Source organism: Parasteatoda tepidariorum, chromosome 2 (genome assembly GCF_982258835.1).
Source record: "Parasteatoda tepidariorum strain Cologne lab strain chromosome 2, Ptep-v5.0, whole genome shotgun sequence".
Classification (NCBI taxonomy): Eukaryota; Metazoa; Arthropoda; class Arachnida; order Araneae; family Theridiidae; genus Parasteatoda; species Parasteatoda tepidariorum.
The window spans coordinates 90,989,564-91,014,616 of record NC_141756.1 but is presented as its reverse complement, the minus strand read 5'-3'; the positions used below and the strand labels follow the sequence as shown (position 1 = coordinate 91,014,616).

The 25,053-nt window shown below is 29.8% G+C and overlaps 1 protein-coding gene across 2 annotated transcripts; it reads right to left on the bottom strand.

Annotated features, from left to right (window-relative positions):
- Positions 1-1,590: 1,590 nt before the first annotated feature.
- LOC107449571 (uncharacterized) lies at positions 1,591-22,236 on the bottom strand. Of its 2 annotated transcripts, XM_043051908.3 has the most exons (8): positions 21,943-22,160; positions 20,135-20,163; positions 15,702-15,741; positions 13,830-13,997; positions 9,513-9,683; positions 8,234-8,374; positions 4,974-5,752; positions 1,591-2,571 (listed from the first exon to the last, which is right to left on the bottom strand). In XM_043051908.3, exons 3-8 carry the CDS (start codon positions 15,739-15,741, stop codon positions 1,669-1,671), a joined length of 2,202 nt encoding a protein of 733 aa, XP_042907842.2. In that variant the 5' UTR covers positions 20,135-20,163; positions 21,943-22,160; the 3' UTR covers positions 1,591-1,668. The 2 variants fall into 2 exon arrangements, with proteins under 2 accessions (XP_042907842.2, XP_042907841.2); XM_043051907.3 differs by lacking the exon at positions 20,135-20,163 and having other exon boundaries at positions 21,943-22,236.
- Positions 22,237-25,053: the final 2,817 nt, after the last annotated feature.

Here is a 25,053-nt window from a genome sequence, read left to right as displayed (position 1 = left end):
TTTGATGGAGCTAACCTGCGTTTGCTTTATATGGAGAGAAAAATCCCGCAAACCTTCCAGGCGACAAAGGGACTCTAACCCATGATCCGTCTACCACTAAGGATATTTTACGTCTGCACTGTGGTTGGTACAAGCCGGATGCGGAATTCGCATCTGCCAGTCATCGCTGTGATTCGAACTCGGTTTACCCCATTGGAAGGCGAACGCTCCATCCCCTAAGCTATAACGGCTCCGCGCTTTTATGTTCTTTATAAAAGCTTCTCTGTTCTTTATCTACATCCATTTCCGAGCGATCTTTATTCTCCGGAATAACTACTCGGGACCTAGCCTCGCACAAGTTTGGAACAGTCGACATGGAAAAAACAAAGACACTAGAGTTCTCATAAATTTTTTCTCTTGGGTCAACTAACTGATATATTACAAATATCCCAAACGATATATTAAAAATATTTAGATAGTTATTGGAAGAATAATATATCGCGGTAAAAATTGCCAACATTATGAGAGGAATACTTACCCTTCCTATAGCAACAGCTAACCCTGCTATAATTCTTTTGAAAAAACATTTTCAGCATCTGAAACTTAATGGTTCACACTCATTTTATCTGACACTCATGGTTTTTTCAATACTTAAAATTTTAAATTAGAAAAATTAAGAGAATTTGGAAAAAAACCCAAGAAGGGTTTCTGTTTGTTGTTGTTACTTATGCTACTTGCCATGACCAGAAAGCCTGCTTGAAATCAAGCAAATTTTCAAGACACAAAGGTTTCTACTAGTAATACCTTCTGTCTATGATTTCAAGTAGGGTTGAAGTAGTTGACATTTTGAGGTCTCAAATAACGTGATTAGAAGAATTTAATAAAATTTATTACACGTGAATTGAGAGAAAAAATTAAATCATAGGAAAAACAATGAGTAAAATTTGGCTTAAAAAATAAAAAACTTGCATTTTTGGAAAACATTCAAGGTCTTGGAAATGTTCGAGAAATACTTTTTTTGAAGAAAAACGTAATGAATTTCTTATAGCCTGTACTGGGCTGTTACGTTGTGAAAATTTCGCAATCTTGTAAAGCACTGTAAAGTAAAAACGATGGTAGCAAAGAGTTTGACTAAAAATGTCACTTTGGGGAAAAATTTTACTATATAAAATGTTATGTTGAAGTACAAGAAATTTTGGTATCTTTTATCTCGGAAGTAGGAAAAAAAAACCTTTTACTTACAAACAAAAATTATTGAAAACCGCATTGAATATATATTTTCGCTTTAAAATTTGCAGCAATAATAAAAACTATCTCAGTTTAACGAATAAAAAACGTCATTTATTACATATGTTCCTTTTTCAATTAAAATAAAAACTATCTTAGTTTAACGGGTAAAAAAAAAGCGTAATCTAATATATTTGTTTCTCTTACAACTTTATCATACGAACAACCATCTGAAACTACCCTTAAAATGTTAATTTTTTTTCCTACACTTAAATAACAGAGAAAGTTTAATTTGATAATTAAATTCTATAAATTTATTCTGCTTGCATCATTATAAATTCTGAATTATAATTGTTTAGAATCGCATTAAATAAACAGAGAAAGTTATTGAAACTGTTTTTAATGATTTTTTTCAAGTGAGTGCTACATTTAATACAAAACATGTGTGATTTTTTAATTCTTCTAATCTTTCCTAATTTCGAAATGATCATCTAGAAGATATGAAGAAGGCTTGAGTTCCTTCCGTGTATCACTCTTTGGATAAACCGGCTGAATGATGAACCTTGGATTTAGCGTTGGCAACGACTTAGGTATTACAGGCTTTTTGGAACCAACTGTAGACGCAGGTACTGCAGGTCTTGGTCTGTTGGAACCAACTGTAGATGCGGGTACTGCTGGTCTTGGTCTGTTGGAATCGTCTGTAGATGCAGGTACTGTTGGTCTTTTGGGACCGACTGTAGATGCAGCTACTTTTGGAGAACGTGTTGAAGGTCGTCTTGGTGGAAATAAGGATCCGCTTTCTTCCAGAACTTGCCTGACAATCTCAAATGCATCTCGTATAATTTTGTTCACATCAGGGTCGATTCCATTTTGCCTAGAGCTTACCCTTATCTTCTGGTGAAATCCAGGAGCGGTGGGTCTGCGCTTCTTACCCCTGCTTCTATGGCCAATCGAAGCAACGGCTTCCACTTTGGCTCTTTTATCACCAGCTGCTGGATAAATGGTTACTTTCGCTTTAATTGGTAAAAATCTTGAGAAAAATTTCAAGTCGGTAGTTGGTATTGGCTTGTCGTTGGAAACAGCTGAAGATGAAGTTGAATTTTTAGAAGCATTGGAGGAATCTACGTATTCGGACGAGGCCGAAACCTGCTCAGCAGGTACTTCAGACACAGATTTAGAAGTAGAATTTTCTTGCAAAGCAGTTTTTCTTATTGGGAAGACTTCGTTTTCTGTTTGAATGTAATAATTGGTTAAAGAGCAATTGCTTCGGTGCCAAAAATCGCACGTCAAAACAGCTTGATTAAAAACTGTTCCGACGGGACACAAAAAGCTCTCTCTTCTATCCTGATAGCATACATGAAACACCTGCAAGAAATTAGTGACAATTTACTAATGCATAATGGATTGAATTAATACTAGACACATACACATAATATTTTGCAGAAAAATAAAAGCGATAATTTGCACTCATTCTTTCATTTGTTTGACTTCTTCTACAAATGTATAAACACAAAAGAACACACATTTGCATGTTTGACAAAATGCGTCCCTATATTTCTACGGTTATTTTTAAGCAGTTTGAACTAATTTCGTAAACTTTGAATTAAAAACTGGTAATAAAATTTATTTTTTCGCATAAATGAATGTGGAATAGCTTTGTTAAAAGAAAGCACATTCAAGACTTGGTGCAGTATGAATTATAATTAAATATTTACCCCCGGGTAGGGAAATGAAATTTTGTGTTCCATACACTCCCAAAAAACTTGTTTAGCGTTGAACCTTAATATTATATTGTATATCGAATGATAATAAGGTGGTAATTGATTGCAACTAATGTGAGTTGTTAATTTGGAACATGTATCCGTTTGAGTTGAGCCATAGCATCGCGTAATTAAGTTCAAAATACGCGATTATATGATTCAATTCACCTAAGAAACCATTATAAAATGCCTAAAACAGGAATTTTTAAAATAAAAAAAAAAGCTTATCCTAACATTTCTTGTAATTTAAAATTTAAATGCGGATAATTATTTATAAAAATTAAATTAAATTTTTCTACGAAAATTTATTTATTAAAACTGGTGAAAAATATAAAATACAAGTTAATTTACTTGCAATTGTGATTAAGAAATAAAATTAGTTTGTCACACCATGTTTTTCACACTATGGTGTACGTGGAAATTTCCTTTTGTTGCCTTACATCTCTCGGGTCCTTGAAAATTTGCAAAAAGATGGTATTCTGTGAAAAAACTGAAATTTTCCTGCCTTGGGCATACAAAGAAATCTCTTGTCATGAGTAATTGCTAAGCAATTCTCAGTGTCTTTAAGAATTTGTAAAAGATTTGCTGAAAAACAGACTTTTTTGTACCATTTCGCGTACAAGGCAATTTCCTATCATGGGTGCTACGCAATTCTCATCTCTCCTCCAATTTTTTATGTGGAGTTATATTTTATTTCATAACCGCAGTTATACAGCCGGCCCAATTTTTGGTAACGACTACCAATGTTCAACGCCGTAGCCTTGTAATTTTAAACCCAATCCAGAAGACAAGGGAACTCTAGGTTCAAGTATCGGAAGAAATTTCGCCTTCGTGGAAGACTTTTTGATGGAACTAGCCCTCATTTGCTTTATATGGAAAGGAAAACCACAAGCAACTCCCGTGGTTGGCCTAACAGCAAGGAGACTTAACCTATGATCCGCCTTTCACTGAGGATATTTCACATCAGCAATGTGGTCGGTGCAAGCCGGATGCGGAATTTATATCGACTAGTCATTGTTGGGATTCGAACCCAGCTCACTTCATTGGAGCGGGATCGCTCTGTCTCCTGAGCCATCACTGCTCTTTGCGTGGAGGTTTTTAAATTTTTTTCATTTTTTATATTCGTCATTAAGCAGCCAACCTAATTTCGGGTTTACGACTACTAATGTTGAACTCCGTAGCCTTGTAATTTTGATTGAATACAGAAGACAAGGAAACTCTTGAATCAGTACCCCCAGAGGTTTTGATTTGTTATGGGAACATGGAGAACTTGAGACTCAACCAGGTATGAAAGTGGATAAAAATAAAAACAAAGCTGAACTTTTACAACGCAAGTCACTGGGAGGAGAGGAGGGGGGAGTCCAGAAAAGTTATGAGAAAATTCTCTTGCGCTCTTCATTGCTATCCAGATTGTATAGAACACCTAACAAAACATTCGCAATAATTTTGAACTTCTTTTTTCAAAAAAAACCTCAATTTTTAGTTGTTTATTTTACATTCACAGTAAATGATTCTGAAAACAGGAAAATATTCATGTTTTGATGGTCGTTAAAAATGCAATGTAAATAAAGTTATTGCCAGATCCTCTAGTTAAATAACGAAATACATTATCGGAGAAAAAAACTACTATCTGAATAAGCGACTCACAGCAGCATTCTCACTGCATACGGTTTGGTCAGTGTATGAACTGCAGTACTGGAAATAGCTCTATCTGTTAAGGAATAATAAATATTTCTGATATTAGCAAATATTTATCACTGAAAAAAAGTTCTTAAAATTTTTTTCAAAAAATACGGCTAAATGGGAGATAATCATAAAATACAGTAGTAACCTGCATCAGTCACCATTTACTTCACGGGAGTTTTCGGCCGGCGGGTATCGAACCCATGACTTCTTGGATATGGGCCCAGTGCCCTACCATCCAGGCTATCCCGGTCCCTTATGAGAACACCCTATAGATATTCGTTTTTACAATATTAAAATCATGCCGGAAAAAAAATTTATTACCTGGCAAGCACTTTCCATATCAGCATAGAATCCGGGCAACTTCTTTCTGGAACAAGTGAAGGAAGTCAATGGAATATCGTGATAATTAGGAAAATTCAATCCAGGAATTCCCATCATGGATTTTAACCAGAAAGACGTCTCCCTGTCAGCGTCATGCACAGGTTTTGATAAATTTTCCTCTGGGTGCACAGGTTCTATCTTCTCAAAAATATCTTCTTTGTGATTTGATTCTTCTGGTTTCTGAGCTTCTTCAAAACCTGAAATGCGTTCCAAATACTTAATGAAATCAGTTACGGATTCCGTGTCCAAAGGTGAATGGTCTTCTGGGGTTGTCAAAAGCATCCAATCATCGGTGGTAGCATGTGGATAGTCTACCATTTCTGGGTTATGATTATCGGTTGCTGGGGATGGCTTAGATGTTGTTTGTTTATCTTCTAAAGTCCTGTGTTCTTGGGGATGATTTGATTCATGTGATTCTACACTTGAAGGAATTTCACTAGCTGGCAGCACTTCCGCACCATAAAGATCTAATTGTGATTCTGGAATTGTTCCCTCTTGATTAGCGTCATGGTCAGAACTGAAAAATGATTCAGTGTCGAATAGGCCAGAAGGATTTTCCGTGTTTGTGGCTGGTACGCCATAAAATATGGCATCCCAGAATCCATTATCGAAAGAGGTATCATTTTTCTCTGCGTTGTTTTCCTCAAAGAAATCATACAAAGCTTCTCTTTTGACTCTGGAAAAATTGTTCTGATGTTGCCTCTTGAAAAAGTGTTTTGCTAAAAAATAAATATAATAACAGTTAAAGTTGGACACATTACATGCATCACTATTACTGATTTTCTCCATCCCTCTCCAAAAAAAATGTAAGGTACAGTATAGAATATAGACTTTCGCAGGTGATTGTTAACAATCACATAGTCGATTTGAACACGCGAAGTGTTTATGACGGATTTGATATTAATTTATTCATCGATATTTTTGTCATGTCAATTTTTTCTTTCTCCGCGTGGTGTTATTCAAGGCAAAAAGACATTAATCATTGATCAGTTATTAATGAAATCCAAATCTTAATTAATTATGAAGAGAAAAAGACTTTTTGTTTTCTCAGATTCAGACTTAGTGACGGTAAAATAGGCTGATGCCAGATTTATCAAAAAAATAATAATAAATAAGTAAATAAACTTATAAATAAAAAGTAATGACAGCTTATAGGTTCAAGCATGCGATTGTGTTTGTTATTACCACACGGTGAAAAATAAACATTTAATGATTATTTGATATTTTAATATCCGATTATCCGATAGTGCGATTATTAAGTCCGATTTAATATCCGATTGTTAAGTCCGATTTAATATCCGATTATACGATTAGTAAATCCGATTTAATATCCGATTATCCGATAGTCCGATTATTAAGTCCGATTTAATATCCGATTAGGATAGACTAGGAAAAACATCAGTGTTGGGAATACCGGGCAATGATACTTAACTTCAAAAAAAGTTTAGCAAAGTTTTTTAAGTTTAAAAAAGTGAAGTTCTTTTAGATTTTGAAAACATTAGGGTTAAGAATACTTGTTATTATCCCTTCACTTGCCCGGTATTCCTAACACAGATGTTTTTTTCCTCTTCCTAATCTATCCTAATCGGAAACTAAAACATCGCATAAATATTTAAATATTATTGAATAAATTAATATCAAATCGGATATGACAAATATTTCGGACATTTACCGGGGAGACTATATGATTGTTGACATTCACAGGTGAAAATCTGTGATCAGCAATTCCATTCTTACACAGTATTTATGCTGTTCTGTAAGTGAAACCGCTATCACTTGAATTCAATTTGATAAATGGCTGAGTGAATACTGAGTATGAACACCTTATGCACCAAAAGTGACTATGAAGGATTTTTCTTTTCTTATCTAACTCTATCTTAGACATAAATATCTGCTGAAACTCATAAGACTTTGGCAGCCCTAAAAATTTTCGTTGCTCAATATATGAGACGTAATGTCATTTAATGAGTTGTATCCCTTTGTAGATAAATTTATGACGGGTTTACATTTATTGATTAAGGCCAAATGCCATCACTTTGAAAACTCATAAATGTTTTATGTGTGTTTCTACAAGGTGTTCAGTAATGATCACCCTTACTATATTACTTTAGAATCCTTGTAAAACAATATCCACATCAGGGGTTAACAGCTAATTTTCAAACGGAGAAGTACAAAATCGCCATTGAAATCTAACGAATAACTATAAAGGAAGAGTGAACTAAAACCATCAAAAACTGTTTGATTGCCGGAAGAAATCGGAGTTAAGAGGAGATTGTTAGAAATACCTCAAAATGTTATCCACCAGTCTAAGTGGTTTTGATATTTTACGTTTCGCCCTTCTATTCTAGAGATTCTACGAAATTCAGAGGAACTTTAGTATTATTCTAGACATTTTAATAGTGATTCGTGTCCCTTATAGCGAATACATTTTTTATTAATTGTCCTATATTGATAGCCCTGTTCCTTAATGTGAATGCTTTGTTGTGAATTGTCCCTTATTGTGTTAACTGTCCCATATTGTGAATTGCCTCCAAATCGTGATTGTTCTTGTTATGAATACAGATCATTGGCATAAATATATATTAGTAGCCAATAATATGGTATATATATATTAGTATATTATATATATATTATTATATATTATATATATATGTTTCTATTATTATATTGTATTATATATATATTATATATATTATCTATATATTATTGGTAGTGATTACATAACACACTGAATATTAACATATGCACTAAATAAAGCAATTGTGTTTTAAACGTGGAAAAAAAAGTGATTTAGTCGAAGAAAAAAAAATATTTTTAGACAGTTAAAATCCTATTTTAGATGAAAATTATGTTTAATAAAAAAAATAATAATAAAAGTAGGATATACTTTTATTAATAACCTGCTAGCTTATAGGAAAACGAACTTCAGACGTTAATTTAAAAAAAGAAAAGAAAAATACTGTGTTTTAACCTTTTTCGTAATATTAATCTGATTCTTTCTCAATGTAAATGAATGAATAATAAATTTTTTAGTATAAATTAATGTATTGGTTTGTGGACAAATCTGGTGTGAAAAAATCCTCAAGCTCATTTTTAACAAAAATATTGAAGGTTTTTTTTTTTTTCAATATAAATAAATCATTTTTGGAAATTATATAAAAAATAAACCAACTAAAAACCCAGAAAAAAATTACTCTTACCTGATTTAACACTGCTGAATCGTTTTCCGTGGCTGCCTCTGAAGAACGGGGACATTTGACCATAAACTCTATTTACTTTAGGATATTTGGCCAATCTCCTTTTACGAGCTCCATGATCCAAGTCAGTACTCTTCAAATCCACTAAAATAAAGACGGTTAAAAATTAAGGAAACGCATGGTTTTTGTTGTTGTTACAGCTGTAAATGCCAGTAAGTCTGCTTGAAATCAAGCGAGTTCAAACGTAAACTCATCCAGATGTCGTCTTCTGTGTCGCCTGTTAGCCATATCACACAGTGACTACAAATTCACTGCGTTTAAACTGTTGTATACCGCGCAATACTATTCACATAAATACTGATCTTCTACAGTCAGCTCATTTTATGTCCTTACGACGCACCCCGCTCCCATCACGTCATGGTGTATATATGCAAATTTTCTATTTTAGCTTACTGTGATTAGTCATCTAAAAAACCTTTCCCTCCTTTGTAACTGCCTGATTTGTTGTTATGATAGTTTTTCCATTTCGAGTTTAATTTTTGCACACCAGTGTAATATCATTAAATTGTTATGTATGATGTGATAAAGGAATACCAATTTTAGTTTGTAAATTTTAAATAAAATCGTCACGGTTGGTACTTTTTAATTTAATAAAAAAGTTATCACAACAATATTTACTAATTGATAAACATAGCAATAAAGACAATGAATAATTTGCTGATAATGTAATCATTTTTAGATTTCAGGTCATTCAGAAATCGAGAGCAGCATTATTTTCAAAAGAGAGCTCAAATATTTTGTAGCATATTTTTTCTTCTTTTACTGATTATGGACTTCCTCGCGAAAATATGCAAGATTCATTAATAAACGAAAAATCCCAAGAAAATAAAGCAAAACTATATGCCAGATATCAGAAAACTTCTTTTTAAAAAGAAGAAAATTAGAAAGGTGGTAAAAGTTGATATATTTCGAGCTCCCAAAAATAGGCGCCCATTCTCAAGACTCACCAGGCTAGAATAAGCAGGGAGATTTGAAACATAAAACGTAAAGTTGCCACTGAAATAACAAAACTAGAAAAACCGTGATAACCGAGTGTGAAACAGAAAAATGAAAAGTTGTCAATGAAAAATGGGAAACAAATAAATATGAAGCCGATATGATATAATCAGGATAAAAGATGAATATCATGAAAAATCTGATTATGATATAATCATAATATAAGATAATTTACTCAGTTTTATTTTTTTAAATCGATTTTCGGATATAAAATCTGTTATCTTACCTGCAGTTGAAGTAAAGTCAGTTTTCTTAGACATATACCTAGGATGTTGAACGTGAGTTTTCTCATATTTCTGTATCCATCGAGATAGTGTTTCATTCAATTGGGACAGAATAACAGGATCTACTTCTTCGATTCCTCTCCAATAGTGTTCGTAATCTCTTTTTAATTTCTCTGTAAGTTATACAAAACAAGTTATTTTGGTTTACAATGCAGTCGAAATCATATAGGAAAAATAACTATTTAAATGCATCGCTGTCTGTTCTCTGTCGTCACATGAACACCTTTTTTACAAATAATATGTTATTTTTATGACTTCTGTGAATTTGCTACATTTATTACTGTTAGGTCACCCGAGTCGAAATTTTTGATGGTTTTTCATTGGTGGACCAACATAATCCTGATGGAAACCATCAATAATTCCATTATGAACCATAATATTTTTTGATCGTAACCAACATAAGTAACCATCACAGCGAAGTAGGAATTCGGACTGATTTATGATGATCCAACATAAGAATATCAACATGTTTTGATGGTTTGTTCATGTTGAATCATCAGAAATTTCCATCATAGCTTCTTAGAAATAAAATGTTGGAACGATTATGAACTACCATCATCCCAATCTAGGAATTCGGACTGGTATATGATGATCCAACATAAGAATATCAACATGTTTTGATGGTTTGTTCATGTTGAAGCATCAGAAATTTCCATCATAGTTTCTTAGAAATAAAATGTTGGAACGATTATGAACTACCATCATCCCAATCTAGGAATTCGGACTGGTATATGATGATCCAACATAAGAATATCAACATGTTTTGATGGTTTGTTCATGTTGAATCATCAGAAATTTCCATCTTAGTTTCTTAGAAATAAAATGTTGGAACGATTATGAACTACCATCATCCCAATCTAGGAATTCGGACTGGTTTATGATGATCCAACATAAGAATATCAACATGTTTTGATGGTTTGTTCATGTTGAATCATCAGAAATTTCCATCATAGCTTCTTAGAAATAAAATGTTGGAACGATTATGAACTACCATCATCCCAATCTAGGAATTCGGACTGGTATATGATGATCCAGCATAAGAATATCAACATGTTTTGATGGTTTGTTCATGTTGAATCATCAGAAATTTCCATCTTAGTTTCTTAGAAATAAAATGTTGGAACGATTATGAACTACCATCATCAGAATCTAGGAATTCGGACTGGTTTATGATGATCCAACATAAGAATATCAACATGTTTTGATGGTTTGTTCATGTTGAATCATCAGAAATTTCCATCATAGCTTCTTAGAAATAAAATGTTGGAACGATTATGAACTACCATCATCTCAATCTAGGAATTCGGACTGGTATATGATGATCCAACATAAGAATATCAACATGTTTTGATGGTTTGTTCATGTTGAATCATCAGAAATTTCCATCTTAGTTTCTTAGAAATAAAATGTTGGAACGATTATGAACTACCATCATCCCAATCTAGGAATTCGGACTGGTTTATGATGATCCAACATAAGAATATCAACATGTTTTGATGGTTTGTTCATGTTGAATCATCAGAAATTTCCATCATAGCTTCTTAGAAATAAAATGTTGGAACGATTATGAACTACCATCATCCCAATCTAGGAATTCGGACTGGTATATGATGATCCAACATAAGAATATCAACATGTTTTGATGGTTTGTTCATGTTGAAGCATCAGAAATTTCCATCATAGTTTCTTAGAAATAAAATGTTGGAACGATTATGAACTACCATCATCCCAATCTAGGAATTCGGACTGGTATATGATGATCCAACATAAGAATATCAACATGTTTTGATGGTTTGCTCAAGTGGAATCATCAGAAATTTCCATCATAGTTTCTTAGAAATAAAATGTTGGAACGATTATGAACTACCATCATCCCAATCTAGGAATTCGGACTGGTATATGATGATCCAACATAAGAATATCAACATGTTTTGATGGTTTGTTCATGTTGAAGCATCAGAAATTTCCATCATAGTTTCTTAGAAATAAAATGTTGGAACGATTATGAACTACCATCATCCCAATCTAGGAATTCGGACTGGTATATGATGATCCAACATAAGAATATCAACATGTTTTGATGGTTTGCTCAAGTGGAATCATCAGAAATTTCCATCATAGTTTCTTAGAAATAAAATGTTGGAACGATTATGAACTACCATCATCCCAATCTAGGAATTCGGACTGGTTTATGATGGGTCAACATAAAAAACCCATATTGTTTTGATTGTATATTCCTGAGAACAAATTCCTGATGAGAATTCCCATTAAAAGAACGTCATACCCCAGGAGGAACTTTTCGTCTCAAATTCTTTTTAATTTTCCTAAATAATTTAAAATTAAACTATAGAAAAAGTGAGCTCAGGCAAACTTAGAGGAAACCATGAAGTTTCGAATAATGGAAGCAAGTTTTTAAATCATCAAAATGGAAATACTTATGAGAAGAGAACTTAGGATTACGTCATGGAGAAGTTCTCTTCCAATAATTTAATTCCATTTTGATATTTTAAAATTCTTTCCCCAGCAATTGAAGCTTCATGGTTTACTCTAGGTTTGCCAGAACTCCCTTTTTCTTTCTTTTAAATATTAAATTAGTAATGGAAGTGAAAGCGAATTTGCGATGAAAAGTTTCTCCCTTGATATGGCGTCCTCTTAAACCGTCATGGAAATGAATAGTTGGAACCATCAGGGATCATCACGCGTTGCTGGTCCGTAAGAATCAAACTTCTCTTGATGGTTACCCATCATAGCGATAAAGTAGAATTTTCCATCGTGGAATGATGGAACTTTGTTGGAATATCAAAAAAACATGAACGAATATGGGAAAATCCTGAATGATGGTGACCATTAAATGATGTTGGACCATCGTGAATCGCACTGAAACCAACATAAACCATCAAAATGTTTTGATGCTCTCCTAGATTAAGATAGTTTTGGGTATAGAATTTTCCATCGTGGAATGATGGAACTTTGTTGGAATATCAAAAAAACATGAACGAATATGGGAAAATCCTGAATGATGGTGACCATTAAATGATGTTGGATTATCATGAATCGCACTGAAACCAACATAAACCATCAAAATGTTTTGATGCTCTCCTAGATTTAGATAGTTTTGGGTATAGAATTTTCCATCGTGGAATGATGGAACTTTGTTGAAATATCAAAAAAACATGAACGAATATGGGAAAATCCTGAATGATGGTGACCATTAAATGATGTTGGATTATCATGAATCGCACTGAAACCAACATAAACCATCAAAATGTTTTGATGCTCTCCTAGATTTAGATAGTTTTGGGTATAGAATTTTCCATCGTGGAATGATGGAACTTTGTTGAAATATCAAAAAAACATGAACGAATATGGGAAAATCCTGAATGATGGTGACCATTAAATGATGTTGGATTATCATGAATCGCACTGAAACCAACATAAACCATCAAAATGTTTTGATGCTCTCCTAGATTTAGATAGTTTTGGGTATAGAATTTTCCATCGTGGAATGATGGAACTTTGTTGGAATATCAAAAAAACATGAACGAATATGGGAAAATCCTGAATGATGGTGACTATTAAATGATGTTGGATTATCATGAATCGCACTGAAACCAACATAAACCATCAAAATGTTTTGACGCTCTCTTAGATTTAGATAGTTTTGGGTATAAGGTTTCTTTTGGTATAGATAAGGAACTCCAGTTTCATTAAAAAAAAACTTGCTTATTTCAATATATCTATAATTATTATTTACAGCGAAAAAGAAACTGCGTTTTCTAAGAAAATAATACGTATAATTGAAGAGTCAGTGCTCAGTTTATTCAAGTATTTTCGCTAAAATAAAATATGTAAAATGCAAATCATAAGTATATATAAATCGTATAAAATGCCATAAAATATCGACGATCAAGTTTGTTATATATACTTTATAACATTAATCATGATAATATTTTGAGAGCTTGGATATCTATCATCTAACTGATCTACACACAAGCAAACAAGAAAGGGCCAAATGGTTCATTCAGTCTTTCTATGCATACAGCAATGTTCAGTCTTCCTAGTGTTAAATTGAGACTTTTGATTGTTTCCCACTCTTCTATCCTCAAAATTGATTCGGCAGATTTTGACAGCGCTTTTATTATATCTCTGTCAACTATTAATTTGTAATCCTAATTATACTTAATTTTTGACAAGGATATATGTGTCGTAGCAGCAAATTAAAACTATTTAATGCTTGCAGTGGAAACCTAATTTCTTACCTTCATTCAATGCAACTTCTTTTGAAACGTTGTCATTGGAAGCTTTCTGATGCCTTGCATTCATCTTTATTTTGTACCAGTGGCAAAATGATGAAGCTATTTCTTCCAATCTATCTCTTATCTCTTTCCTCTTGCATCGCTTGGTGACATCTGAAGTCGCCATTGTACCTAAATGATGAAAAGTCATCATTAGCCTACGGAAGTCGTAATAACTTACGCAACACGAAAGACATTTTTATAATAATATAATGTTCCCGTAACATAACTGCATAGCTTCAGATGTGCTCTGAAAATGTTTCTGTTAAAACATTGTAGAAAATAAAGTGTAAATAAAAACTTTGCAAAATTTTTTATCTGAAACATTTATTTTGGAGTAAACCCCCAATTCTTCTACTAAATTCTTTCATAATACCTGGCAACTTCAATGCATAATTAGTTTGTTTGTGTTCTACATGGCTCCATGCCTGTTTTGTGATATTTGAGAAAAATATGGATTAATAATTGTGAAAGAATCTTTGTGAAGGATTATAGAATGTGTCACTTAAGAGAATTAACACTTGACGGAGTAAGTTAACTCGAAAAAGAACGGAAAGCGCAGTTGCTAACGTAAACAAAGCCATGTTTTAACAACCAATCAGGCTCGAGATACCCACACTACGTCACTTGCAGGTATCCCATTTAAAAGAAAAGTCTTTCACAAAAGCATGATTGAACTGAGAAATTCTTTAATTTTTTGACGAGATACAATCACATAAACAACAATCTGCGTCAATGTTTATTACAGTTTCCTGATGTTTCTTTTATTTATTTATTCATTTGCATTAGCATCTACGACAAATCTATGCCACACTGCAGTTCAGTGAATGCAAAAATTGCTTGTGATTTTGCAAGCAACCTTTTTGATATGTTGAAGAGAATCTTTCAAAAAATTTTGAAAAATTAGATTAAGCGAAATAGCATTAATAATTTTTGGTATTCTACGTGCTTTTTCTCAAAAATGTAAATCAATAAAATTATAAGAATATAGCAATCATGAATGAATTTTGTGTTTCTGAAGAGTTTGTCTTATTTATTTATTATTTTTTTTGTTGTTAAATTTACATTGACGAATGGCTGATGAAAACCGAAGTTGAAAAATTCTGTCATTGTTAATTACGCAGGATATTTATCGAAAGTAAAGAAAAAGTTGTTGCTGTCATAGGCTATTAAGGCAAGGTGCTCGATTGACTTTTCCAGTGGCGCTATCTATGGCCAAGAATTCGACTTCTATCTCACCCGTTTATAGGGTGGATTCACAAATTGTAATTTTGACCTGAACCAGAGAACGATCAATCTCCAATTCAGTACCCCCCCCCCAGGTATAATTTGTTATGGGATCATGGAGGTCTTTGTGACCCAACAGATTTAACGTGCACCAGTCACCATTTGGCAGTCAGGATTCGAACTCCCGTTCTCCCGAATGTTAAGTCTAGCACCCTGCCAACCAGACTATCTGGACCTAAAAGAACAGTTAAATATTTAATACTAATCTGCCTTTTTGACAATGATTATAGCAACATTATCATTGTATAACTTTTTCAGAAAAAAAAATCCCCATGGAAATTGTATTTTCTAAGATTCCGCGCATTGGATTCCTCAAATTAGAATTGTGCAACTCATGTTCAACTTTAATGTTTTGAAAGATAATGCCGAACTGAAAGAATATTCAACCTCAGTTCAATTTTGTGAAAATTAAAAATAAAAGGGTTTAAAAATATATTTTAAACCCTATTTCCATCTCGACCTCTTTGATAATTAAGTTTAATCGGAAAAAACAAAAGCTTCTAAAAATAAAAAGTTTAAAAAAATTAATGAATAAATAGGAGTACTTACCAGCACACATCAGGACCAGCAGTATTATCTTGAATTTCATCTGCAATTAAAATAATGAGTGATCAAATTTTGTGTATTTTATAACATTTTTAAAAGTACTACTAGTGAATATTCTCCTAAACACTAGTTATGCGGTGAAGTGTTCCTGAATAATATAGATGACAGCACTTCATTGGATTCTTTAATCATTGAAAGTTTTTGCTCTTTTTTTAAAAGTTTTTTGAAAGGGATTAGCACTAAATTTTTAAAGATCTGGCAATTAATATTTTATTTTATTTTCACTTGGTTATTCTAACTGTAACTTTATCTTTATTAATATTTCTTTTTAGTAGACGTGTCTTTATAAGTATTTTCTCAGAGTACTTTCGTATTTTTTTTTTGTAGGTTATTGAATTTTTATCTTCATTTCAATATTTGAATTTTTAATTGCATTTTCTTATTCAGTTAATGAGTTATGGGAACTCGGAGCACAGTCAGTTTTGGGGGCTCCAGTGTGTCCCTTGATGAAGTAAGTGCTGTTTTTGCTAACATGCATATCTTTAGAATTTCGTTTTTTCTTGTTTTGGTTTCCTACTTCTTCTTTAAATTGCCTAGCTTTACATGCCCAGGCTCGTAGGTGGGTGACAATACTTGGGAGGGGGGGATATTATTTTTAGAACATTCCTGACCATAGAGAGATAAAGTGTAGTTCAGGGGGCGGGGTTCAAGTCCCCTCAGTTACGTCCTTGCACACATTGGTAGAAAAAGCAATTTTTGCTTAGAATAAGGCAAAAACTCATAGCTTCAAAAAAAAAAAAAAAAAAAAAAAAAAAAAAAAAAAAAAAAAAAAATTCAAAATTTTTTTTAAGGAATTTTTATTTTCTAATTGTTTTCATTTTTTGCATAAAAAAATATGAATTTTAATTTTCAGATTTTTTTTTATAATTTTATTTATATATTTGTTTACTTATTTTACAGATTGCAGAATGCTTTTATGTATTTTTCCCCACTTTGGTGGTGAAACATTGTCCACTAGTTTTAAATAAAAAGATAATTATGTTGTAACATATAAATATCCAAAAGTTCACTTAAAATGAAATTTTTACCTTTCTTATAATTCTTTATTGCAATTTAAAATTCCTACCAACGGGGGTAAATGTTATAAAATTTTATAATAGATAATCACTTTGTAAAGGCATACAAATAAAAAGAAAGCATAAAATAACATTTTTTAAATAGATAATCATTTTGTGAAGGTATGCAAATAGAAAAAAAAATCATAAAATATTTTTAAATGATGATCATTTAGTAAAAAAGCACACAAATAGAAAAAAGTCATAAAATAGTCTTTTTTAGAAAGATAATCATTTTGTAAAGTCATACAAATAGAAAAAAATCGTAAAATAATATTTTTTTAAACAGATAATCGCTTTGTAAAGCCATGTAAATAGAAAAAAAAAATCCTAAAATAATATTTTTTAAATAGATAACCACTTTCTAAAGGCATTCAAATCGAAAACCAAAATAATACCTTTAGATAGATAATCATTTTGTAAAAGCAACAAATAGAATAAAAAATCATAAAATAATATTTTTAAATAGATAATTAGGTTGATAAGGCACCATACTAATAGAGAAAAAAATCATAAAATAATATTTTTTAAATGACAAAATTATACCAAATGCTGTCCAATATAATAGACGCTGGGTGTCAAGAGCATATGGGAAACAATTTCGAAAAACCAATAAAAAAGCGAAACAAATGTCGAATGGTACCTATTTAAACATTAACCATCGGACCCTCCCTTATTAAATAGGTGAATCACATCCTTGAATCTCTTTCAGAATATTTTTTTTCTTTCATAAGATATTTCAGAAAAAAAAAAGATAATCAGCGTTATTTAGAAAATGTATTGTGCTATAAAATGAAAGAAAAAAAAAGCAAGAAACAAAGAAAAGAATCGTCCTGAATAACTTTTGATCAATTAATTGGATTGTCATGTTCTAAGACACAATCTTAATGGTTCAAGTGCGTGACCTCTAAGATGCAAATTAATTAGTATAAATATTTTAATGTACGAAATCAGAAACAAAATCAGATTTTCTCTGAATGAACATATCTTTTTTTCTATGGATTGGATTTCTAACTATCAAGATATAGGAAAAAGCCGCAATCTGGGAAATATGATCTCAATGGTTTGGTCCAGAGTGCGGTCCAAAGTACTTTTTGCGTATTTCACCATGTCTCTCGGAATTTTTAAGCGAATCGGAAAACTTTTGAGCATAATTATAAAATCCTTTTATCGAAAGATAAATCCATGCAAAAATAAAATTTTTAGGCATCATTTATTATTATTTTTAATTTAATAATATTCGAAAAAATTTTGAACTGTAAGGCATAAAAATGTTGACATTTTTTTAAAGAATGTAATTTTATAAGTAAAATTACAGAATCTGTGCGAATCCGGTTGAAAAAATCATGAGAAATCAAATTCTAAACAACTTCTTTAAAATTCCATTTCTCAAGAAATTTTCCACAGATTTCGTATAAATTTCGTATACCTTACTTAGAATTCAAAATATTTTTAACTATTATAAAATGATATAGTAAAAAAGAAGAAAAAAAATATTTATTAAAAAGTATATTTTGCAAGAAAGTATTTTTGGATAAAAGAAGTTTAAAATTGCGTGCACAAAATTTTTGTTTCGCGTAAAAAATTCTCGAAATATGGCGAGATACAGAAGAAATAACTAACTTTGAAATACAGAAGAAGTAACTTCTAACTTTGGACTGCTCCCCTGACTAAACTTTGAGGGTCTCTAATCTAAATCCTTCCAAAAAAGGTATGTTTAATTAGTGAAAGTACGCTTTTGTGTCTGATTTTGTAACGTAAAATGCTATTTGCACTAATTAATTAGCATATATTGGGTCACCTCTTAAACTATTAAGATCGAGCTCTGGTCAAAATTTTTTCACAAAAAGGAAATTTATGAATTAATTATTTTATAAAAATTGGAGAAAATTTTTTTGACAGCATCATGAAGTTGAAAGTTATGTTGTTCACAATTTGTGATTCATCCAATAACATCCAATAACAAAATTTTAATTTAAAAAAATTTTTCACATGGCTGAAAAAACAGTTTTTTGCTATTTTTTTAACAGTTATATTATATATATATATATATATATATATATATATATATATATATATATATATATATATATATATATATATATATATATATATATATATATATATATATATATATATATATATATATATATATATATATTATATATATATATATATATATATATATATATATATATATATATATATATATAGGTAGAACACGTAAAACAAATATTAATAAAATTTTTTTTAATTAACCTTTAAAGTCTAAAATATCTATGCATCATTCTCTCAGACAAATTATTTTTAAATTTATTCGAAAAGAAAATTGTTACTCTACTTCACTCTTTCCTTACTCCTTTAAACTTGTTCATTTTGAAATTAATATAGGAAAACAAAATAAAAATATTTAATCAAACAATGGGTTGTTAACTCCTATGGTAATCAAAATATTGCTTTTAAATATTTAAAAGAAACTTCATAAATTATTAATTTAATAAAGCGCCACTTGGATTAATGTACATTTATATATTAATTATAATAAAAAAAAAATTTAAAAAATTTAACTGATGAAAGAAGGAAAAAAATAGCTAGTGCTGCCATCTGTTAGTTTTTTTTTTAAAAAAGCAACAACTAATGGTTTCACATTTTTATTTATTGTCAGAACTAATCAGATCAATCAGATTTGATATCCTATAATAACTGAAATTTTGTAACATGTTCTCAATAAAGAGGTAAAATTAAAATTAAAACTAAATTTAGGAGCACATATTATAGTATTAGTCACTTTCATTCAATTAGTTATTTCAAAAATATACTAGAATTAAGGTTAATTTTTTTGGTCACCTTTTTCAGCGTAACCTACAAATAAAATGCTTTCAAAACAATTTAGAATTCTGTTTATTTTATAAAAAATAGTTATGTATTCTGATAACCAATTGTTCGAAACAAAATTAAGAGTCAAATCTCACTCTTTTTTTACGATTATTGGCTTTATAAATTCTTCGTTTTCTGTATTATCAATATAGCATCGTCACTTTACATAACGGTAATAATCCTAACGGTAATAACGGTAACGGTAATAATCCTAATTACAAATCAACTGCGCAAAAGCATTAAATTAAAAGAAAACAAATTCTTTTTAGATTTACAATGTTTGAAAAAAAGCATAATTTAATATTTAAAAATTATTTTTAATATTTATCTTTAAATTTTTTACTATTATTCATTGTATTAACAACTAACTACTACAACTAACAAAAAAATGGCAAAAATTTTTGTTGCTAGAGATAAGGAAACAAAAATAGAAAGTAATAATACCTTGTATTATTCTTTGCTGCACACAAATGCTAAAATTAACAAAGAAAAGTAACTACATGATTTTATAAATGTATGTACAAACATTTAGTTTGCAGGAGGGAAGGAATTATATTAATTGAATTATACAAGCAGTTAAAAAAAGGTTAATTAACTAAATAAAAAAAAAATGTAATGAAGTCATAAATATTTACAAAACTGAAATTTCATTTGTTTGAGTAAAAAAGTAACAATAATATGTGAAAAACCTTCTATTTAGCGAGAAATCAGAACATGTCATTTTAATATTTAAATTAATGTTGTTATAAGAGAACTAATGTTACAAACAATTCGATCTAAATTAAATAAAAGACGGAAATTAAATCCCCCAGACACTATTTCGTCCTGATTAATTCATATTTCTTTCTGATAGTTCGTATTCGTATACAAATAATTTATATACATATAATTAATTTTTATAGTAAAAAAAAGAATAAAGCATGGTATTGTGAAATATATTAAGAGAATAAACAATGCAAAGTATTTTATTCCTTTTATTTTATTAATTTTTATTGAATAAACACAAAAATCAAATGACAAAAACAATACTTTGTACAGATTTATAAGCGTATTTTTTTGATAATTTTAATCCGTATAGAATTACTTTTTCATGGGAACTTATTTTAAATTATGATTGATTGAAATATAATAGATAAAATATTGAAATACTTGGATACTCAGATTTAATTAATACCTATTGAATACAAAAATGAAATAACAAAAACAATGTTTGTCAAAAAAAACTTTTTATCATAGTTAGTTAATTATAGTTTGAAATACATTAAAATAAATAATATAAATAATTTGACCTTCAGACTTAATTCAATGTAATTGAATGAACTAATGAACACAAAAATAAAATGGCAAAAGCAATATTTTGTCTAGATAGGTGAATATATTTTAATCTGATAGTTTCTAATCTGTATGAAAACAATTTTTTTATGGGTTAAAAAAAATTTTTTTTTGATCATGATAGCCAAAATACTTTAGCATAAATAATGCAAATATTTTGACTCTCAGATGTAACTAATTTCAATCGAATAATCGCAAAATTGAAAGGGTGAGAACAATATTTTGTAAAACAATATTTTTTTATCATAATCGTTTGGACTACACTAGAATAAATAAAGTAAATAATTTAACCTTCAGATTTAATACATTGTAGTTGAGTGAATACAAAAATGAAATGGTGAAAGCAATATTTTGCAAAACAATATTGTTTTAATCATAATAGTTTGGACTACATTAGAATAAATAAAGCAAATAATTTGGCCTTCAAATTTAACACATTGTAGTTGAGTGAATACAAAATGAAGTGGTGAAAGCAATATTTTGCAAAACAATATTGTTTTAATTATAATAGTTTGAACTACATTGGAATAAATAAAGCAAATACTTTGACCTTCAGATTTAATGCATTGTAGTTGAGTGAACACAAAAATGAAATGACAAAAGCAGCATTTTATCCAGATTTGTGTATATATTTTAATCTGATAGTTTTTAATCCGGTTGAAAAGAACCTTTTATGAGGCAAAAAAAAAAAAATTTTTTTTATGATGTTAGTCTGAAATACTTTAACATGAATAAGACATAAATAATTTATCTCGCAGATTTTAACTAATTCCAATGGAATGAACACAAAAATGAAATGGTAGAAATAATATTTTATCAAGATATGTATAATTTTCGGACATTTTTAATTCGCATAGAAACGATTTTTTACGGGATAATATAATAATGGAATTAGAAGAAAAAAAATAGTAAAATCTTACCGTTATTAAGTATACTATCCGTTCATAAGAAAACAATAATTTCCTCTCACACGTTCAACAACATGCACGTACACAATTATTGCCGGCTATTTTTGAACACGACACCCCACACTAAAAATCTCCCCCGGAGTATTGCAAAAGATCCCAGGAATCTGGTTTTCAAATAGACCCACCAATGTAGAAGAGTTTCTGCGATTTCCAGAAAAACTCCCCGTGATAAGATTTTCCCCATGCATTGCTGTCGTAGCCAAACAGGCCAGACGTGCGTCATGCATACAACGGACAATGGAGTGAAAAGAAAGAGATAGGAGGTCCACGTCCATACATTTTTGAAAGTGACCTATGACCTTCTCAGGACGAATTCAAAAGACTGGTTATTATAGTTTCTTTAATATAGTCAGCTAGTATTTATAAAGAAATATATTCAAGACCACCTTAGCACTGCATTTCTTTATGTTTAAGAAACGTAGTAAAATAAGCACAGTTTTCAATTTGATTTTACAAATATAAATTTTGCATATTTGTTTTTAAGATTCACGTGTAAATATTTGTATATTTTTTTAATAAATATAAATTAAAATGTTAATATGAATTTTTATCAAATATACATATAAATTTTAAGTCCATTTGATAAAAATTTTTATATTATCAAATATACATATAAATTTTAAATCCATTTGATAAATATGATTTTCATAATTGTTTTTAAGACTTACGTCCTGTGATTTACATAAATGTTTTTAATATTTAGGTCCTATGATTTACCCTGTGATTTACATAATTGTTTTTAAGATTTACGTGTAAATATTTGTATGATTTTTTTTAATAAATATAGATAAAAAATTTTATATGAATTTTCATCAAATATACATATAAATTTTAAGTCCATTTGATACAATTTTTTATATTATCAAATATACATCTAAATTTTAAGTTCATTTGATAAATATGATTTACATAATTGTTTTTAAGATTTACGTCCTATGATTTACATAATTGTTTTTAAAGATTTAAGTGTAAATATTTGTATAATTTTCTTTTATTAAATATAAATATAAATTTTAATATGAATTTTTATCAAATATACTTATAAATTTTAAGTCCATTTGATAAAAATATAAATATTATAATTACAGATATATGATTAATATGTTCGTTGTTAGACCTCCAAAAATTTAGTAATATTTCTTTTCCTCAAATTTCTATGATATTAATTAATTAAAGGAAAGAAATATCCGCATAAAATTTATATTGTTCTCTTTGTCGATGCGACTCAGCATCAAACTTTATTTTTATGATTATAAATAAACTAACCAACAAGTTTGTTAATTCTTATAGAAAGTGTTAAAATTTAGTAATGTCATTTTTATTGGGAAAAATTTATTTATTCATTATCCCTTAATGAGTTTTATGATTTCTTTCATTCCATGAAAAAAAAAAAAATTCTTATATCTAATGAATTTGATTCATACAAAAAGCTTTTAAATTTAATATTAAATTTTTTGTCAGAAAAATATGATTGATTTAATTTTCCTTAATGAGTTTAATTTATTATTGCATGAAATAAAGAATTTTTAGTCTAATATCTGACAAATTTATTCATTCTCTATGAACGGCTTATTTTTCAATGTCGTTTTTCATAATGAGAACTAATTTTTTTTCGAAGCAGTAAAATTTATTTTTCCTATTATGAGTTTTACCATTTCATACCTTCCTTTACTTTATCAAACATTAGATTATTTGGTGCTCACATTTGTATATATTTACCAAATAAACAAATATTTTGTCTAACTTAAAAAAATTCTTTGTACCCCAAGCAGGAATCCAAGCACTTTATAAATTTAATGATAGAAAAAAAGATAATTAATTAATAACCCGTAATTAATAACCATATATACAATTAGTTTTTGTTTTGTTGCTAATGCTATAAAAACAAATAATACAAAATTCCGGTGCAATTTTTTAAGCAAATAAATTATTGTCGTTTTTAATAGTTTCGGAGAAGCTTGTCCTACTAACGTTTTCTGAACGGCAACTGAGAACATTTTAAAATTTTTTAATAGAGAGTATATGACTAATTTCTAAGCAATCGAGTGTTGAACCAACTAAGGGAAGTCTGGATATTGTTTTAAAAAGTTGTGGATTATGTCCAAAATAGATATCTGAAGTAGACCCCCTCCCCCGTGCTGAGCTTTGGTCAATTTACTAAGAAGGAGGAAGTCAGAAGATACGTAACTTAAACATTGTTATCAATGATACCCAACTGAGGTATTGTTTCAAATGTTTTAATCTTTTTTTTTTTCTTTTTTTTTTTTTTTTTTTTGCTACATTGAAGAAAAAAAAAAGGAAACCATTTTTCTCGACTGATCACAAGTTTGAATTTTCAAAAAATATGTAAGTGAGCGAATTTATACTAGTTAAAATTTTGATCGCTAAAAATGTATACCTTTTCATTAGCTGGGCACAGAGCAAACATTCATATCGGATCCTGCGCCAATATGTTCTTCAAGTTTTGAAACTAACAGACAATGAGAAGAAAAAAAATCACCACTGTAAGGAGAATATTTTAATAGTTAAGAAAAAAATGGAATAAGAATCCGATACGGGAATGTTCCCAATAGTCCACCTAGATGAAATGCTCTAACAACCAGCTGACGGAAAAGAATCTTAAAATGTATTCCCATTGGGGAAACTATTTACTTAAAGCTTTTAAAGGAGGTTCTCAAATTTATTTAACCTTCCAAAGACGAAAATAATTGTTTCATTACAACTTTTTGATAAATTTAATCAAGGTGATATGTGGCATTTAAATCCCTTTGAATCTGAGAAATTAAAATTGATTCGCTTTAAATTGATTTAAAAACAAGAGAGTTCATGAACTTGTAATCAACATATTAGAGGCAGGATTTTTTTAAAAACATTTGTTAACAAATTCTATTCAAGAGAAAACTTCTTTTTGAAATTTTTGATATATTCCTCGGTTTCCACCAATTTAACCTCTTCTCTTTTAATTAACTCTTTAATGTCAGAAATGCGCCTCTCTTCAATTGCTTTGTCAAGTAACATTGTAAAGTCTTCAGCATCTGCAGAACTTGGTGTTTCATTACTATA

What these genes read in the sequence shown, in the direction of transcription:
- LOC107449571 (XM_043051907.3), bottom strand. Translation starts at nt 15,741, where the DNA reads ATGAAATTCAAGATAATACTGCTGGTCCTGATGTGTGCTG. An exon ending in ATTCAGCAGTGTTAAATCAG is followed by an intron (nt 5,753 to 8,233) that starts GTAAGAGTAATT and finishes TTTATTTTTTAG; the next exon opens with CAAAACACTTTTTCAAGAGG. An exon ending in ATATGGAAAGTGCTTGCCAG is followed by an intron (nt 2,572 to 4,973) that starts GTAATAAATTTT and finishes AATTTCTTGCAG; the next exon opens with GTGTTTCATGTATGCTATCA.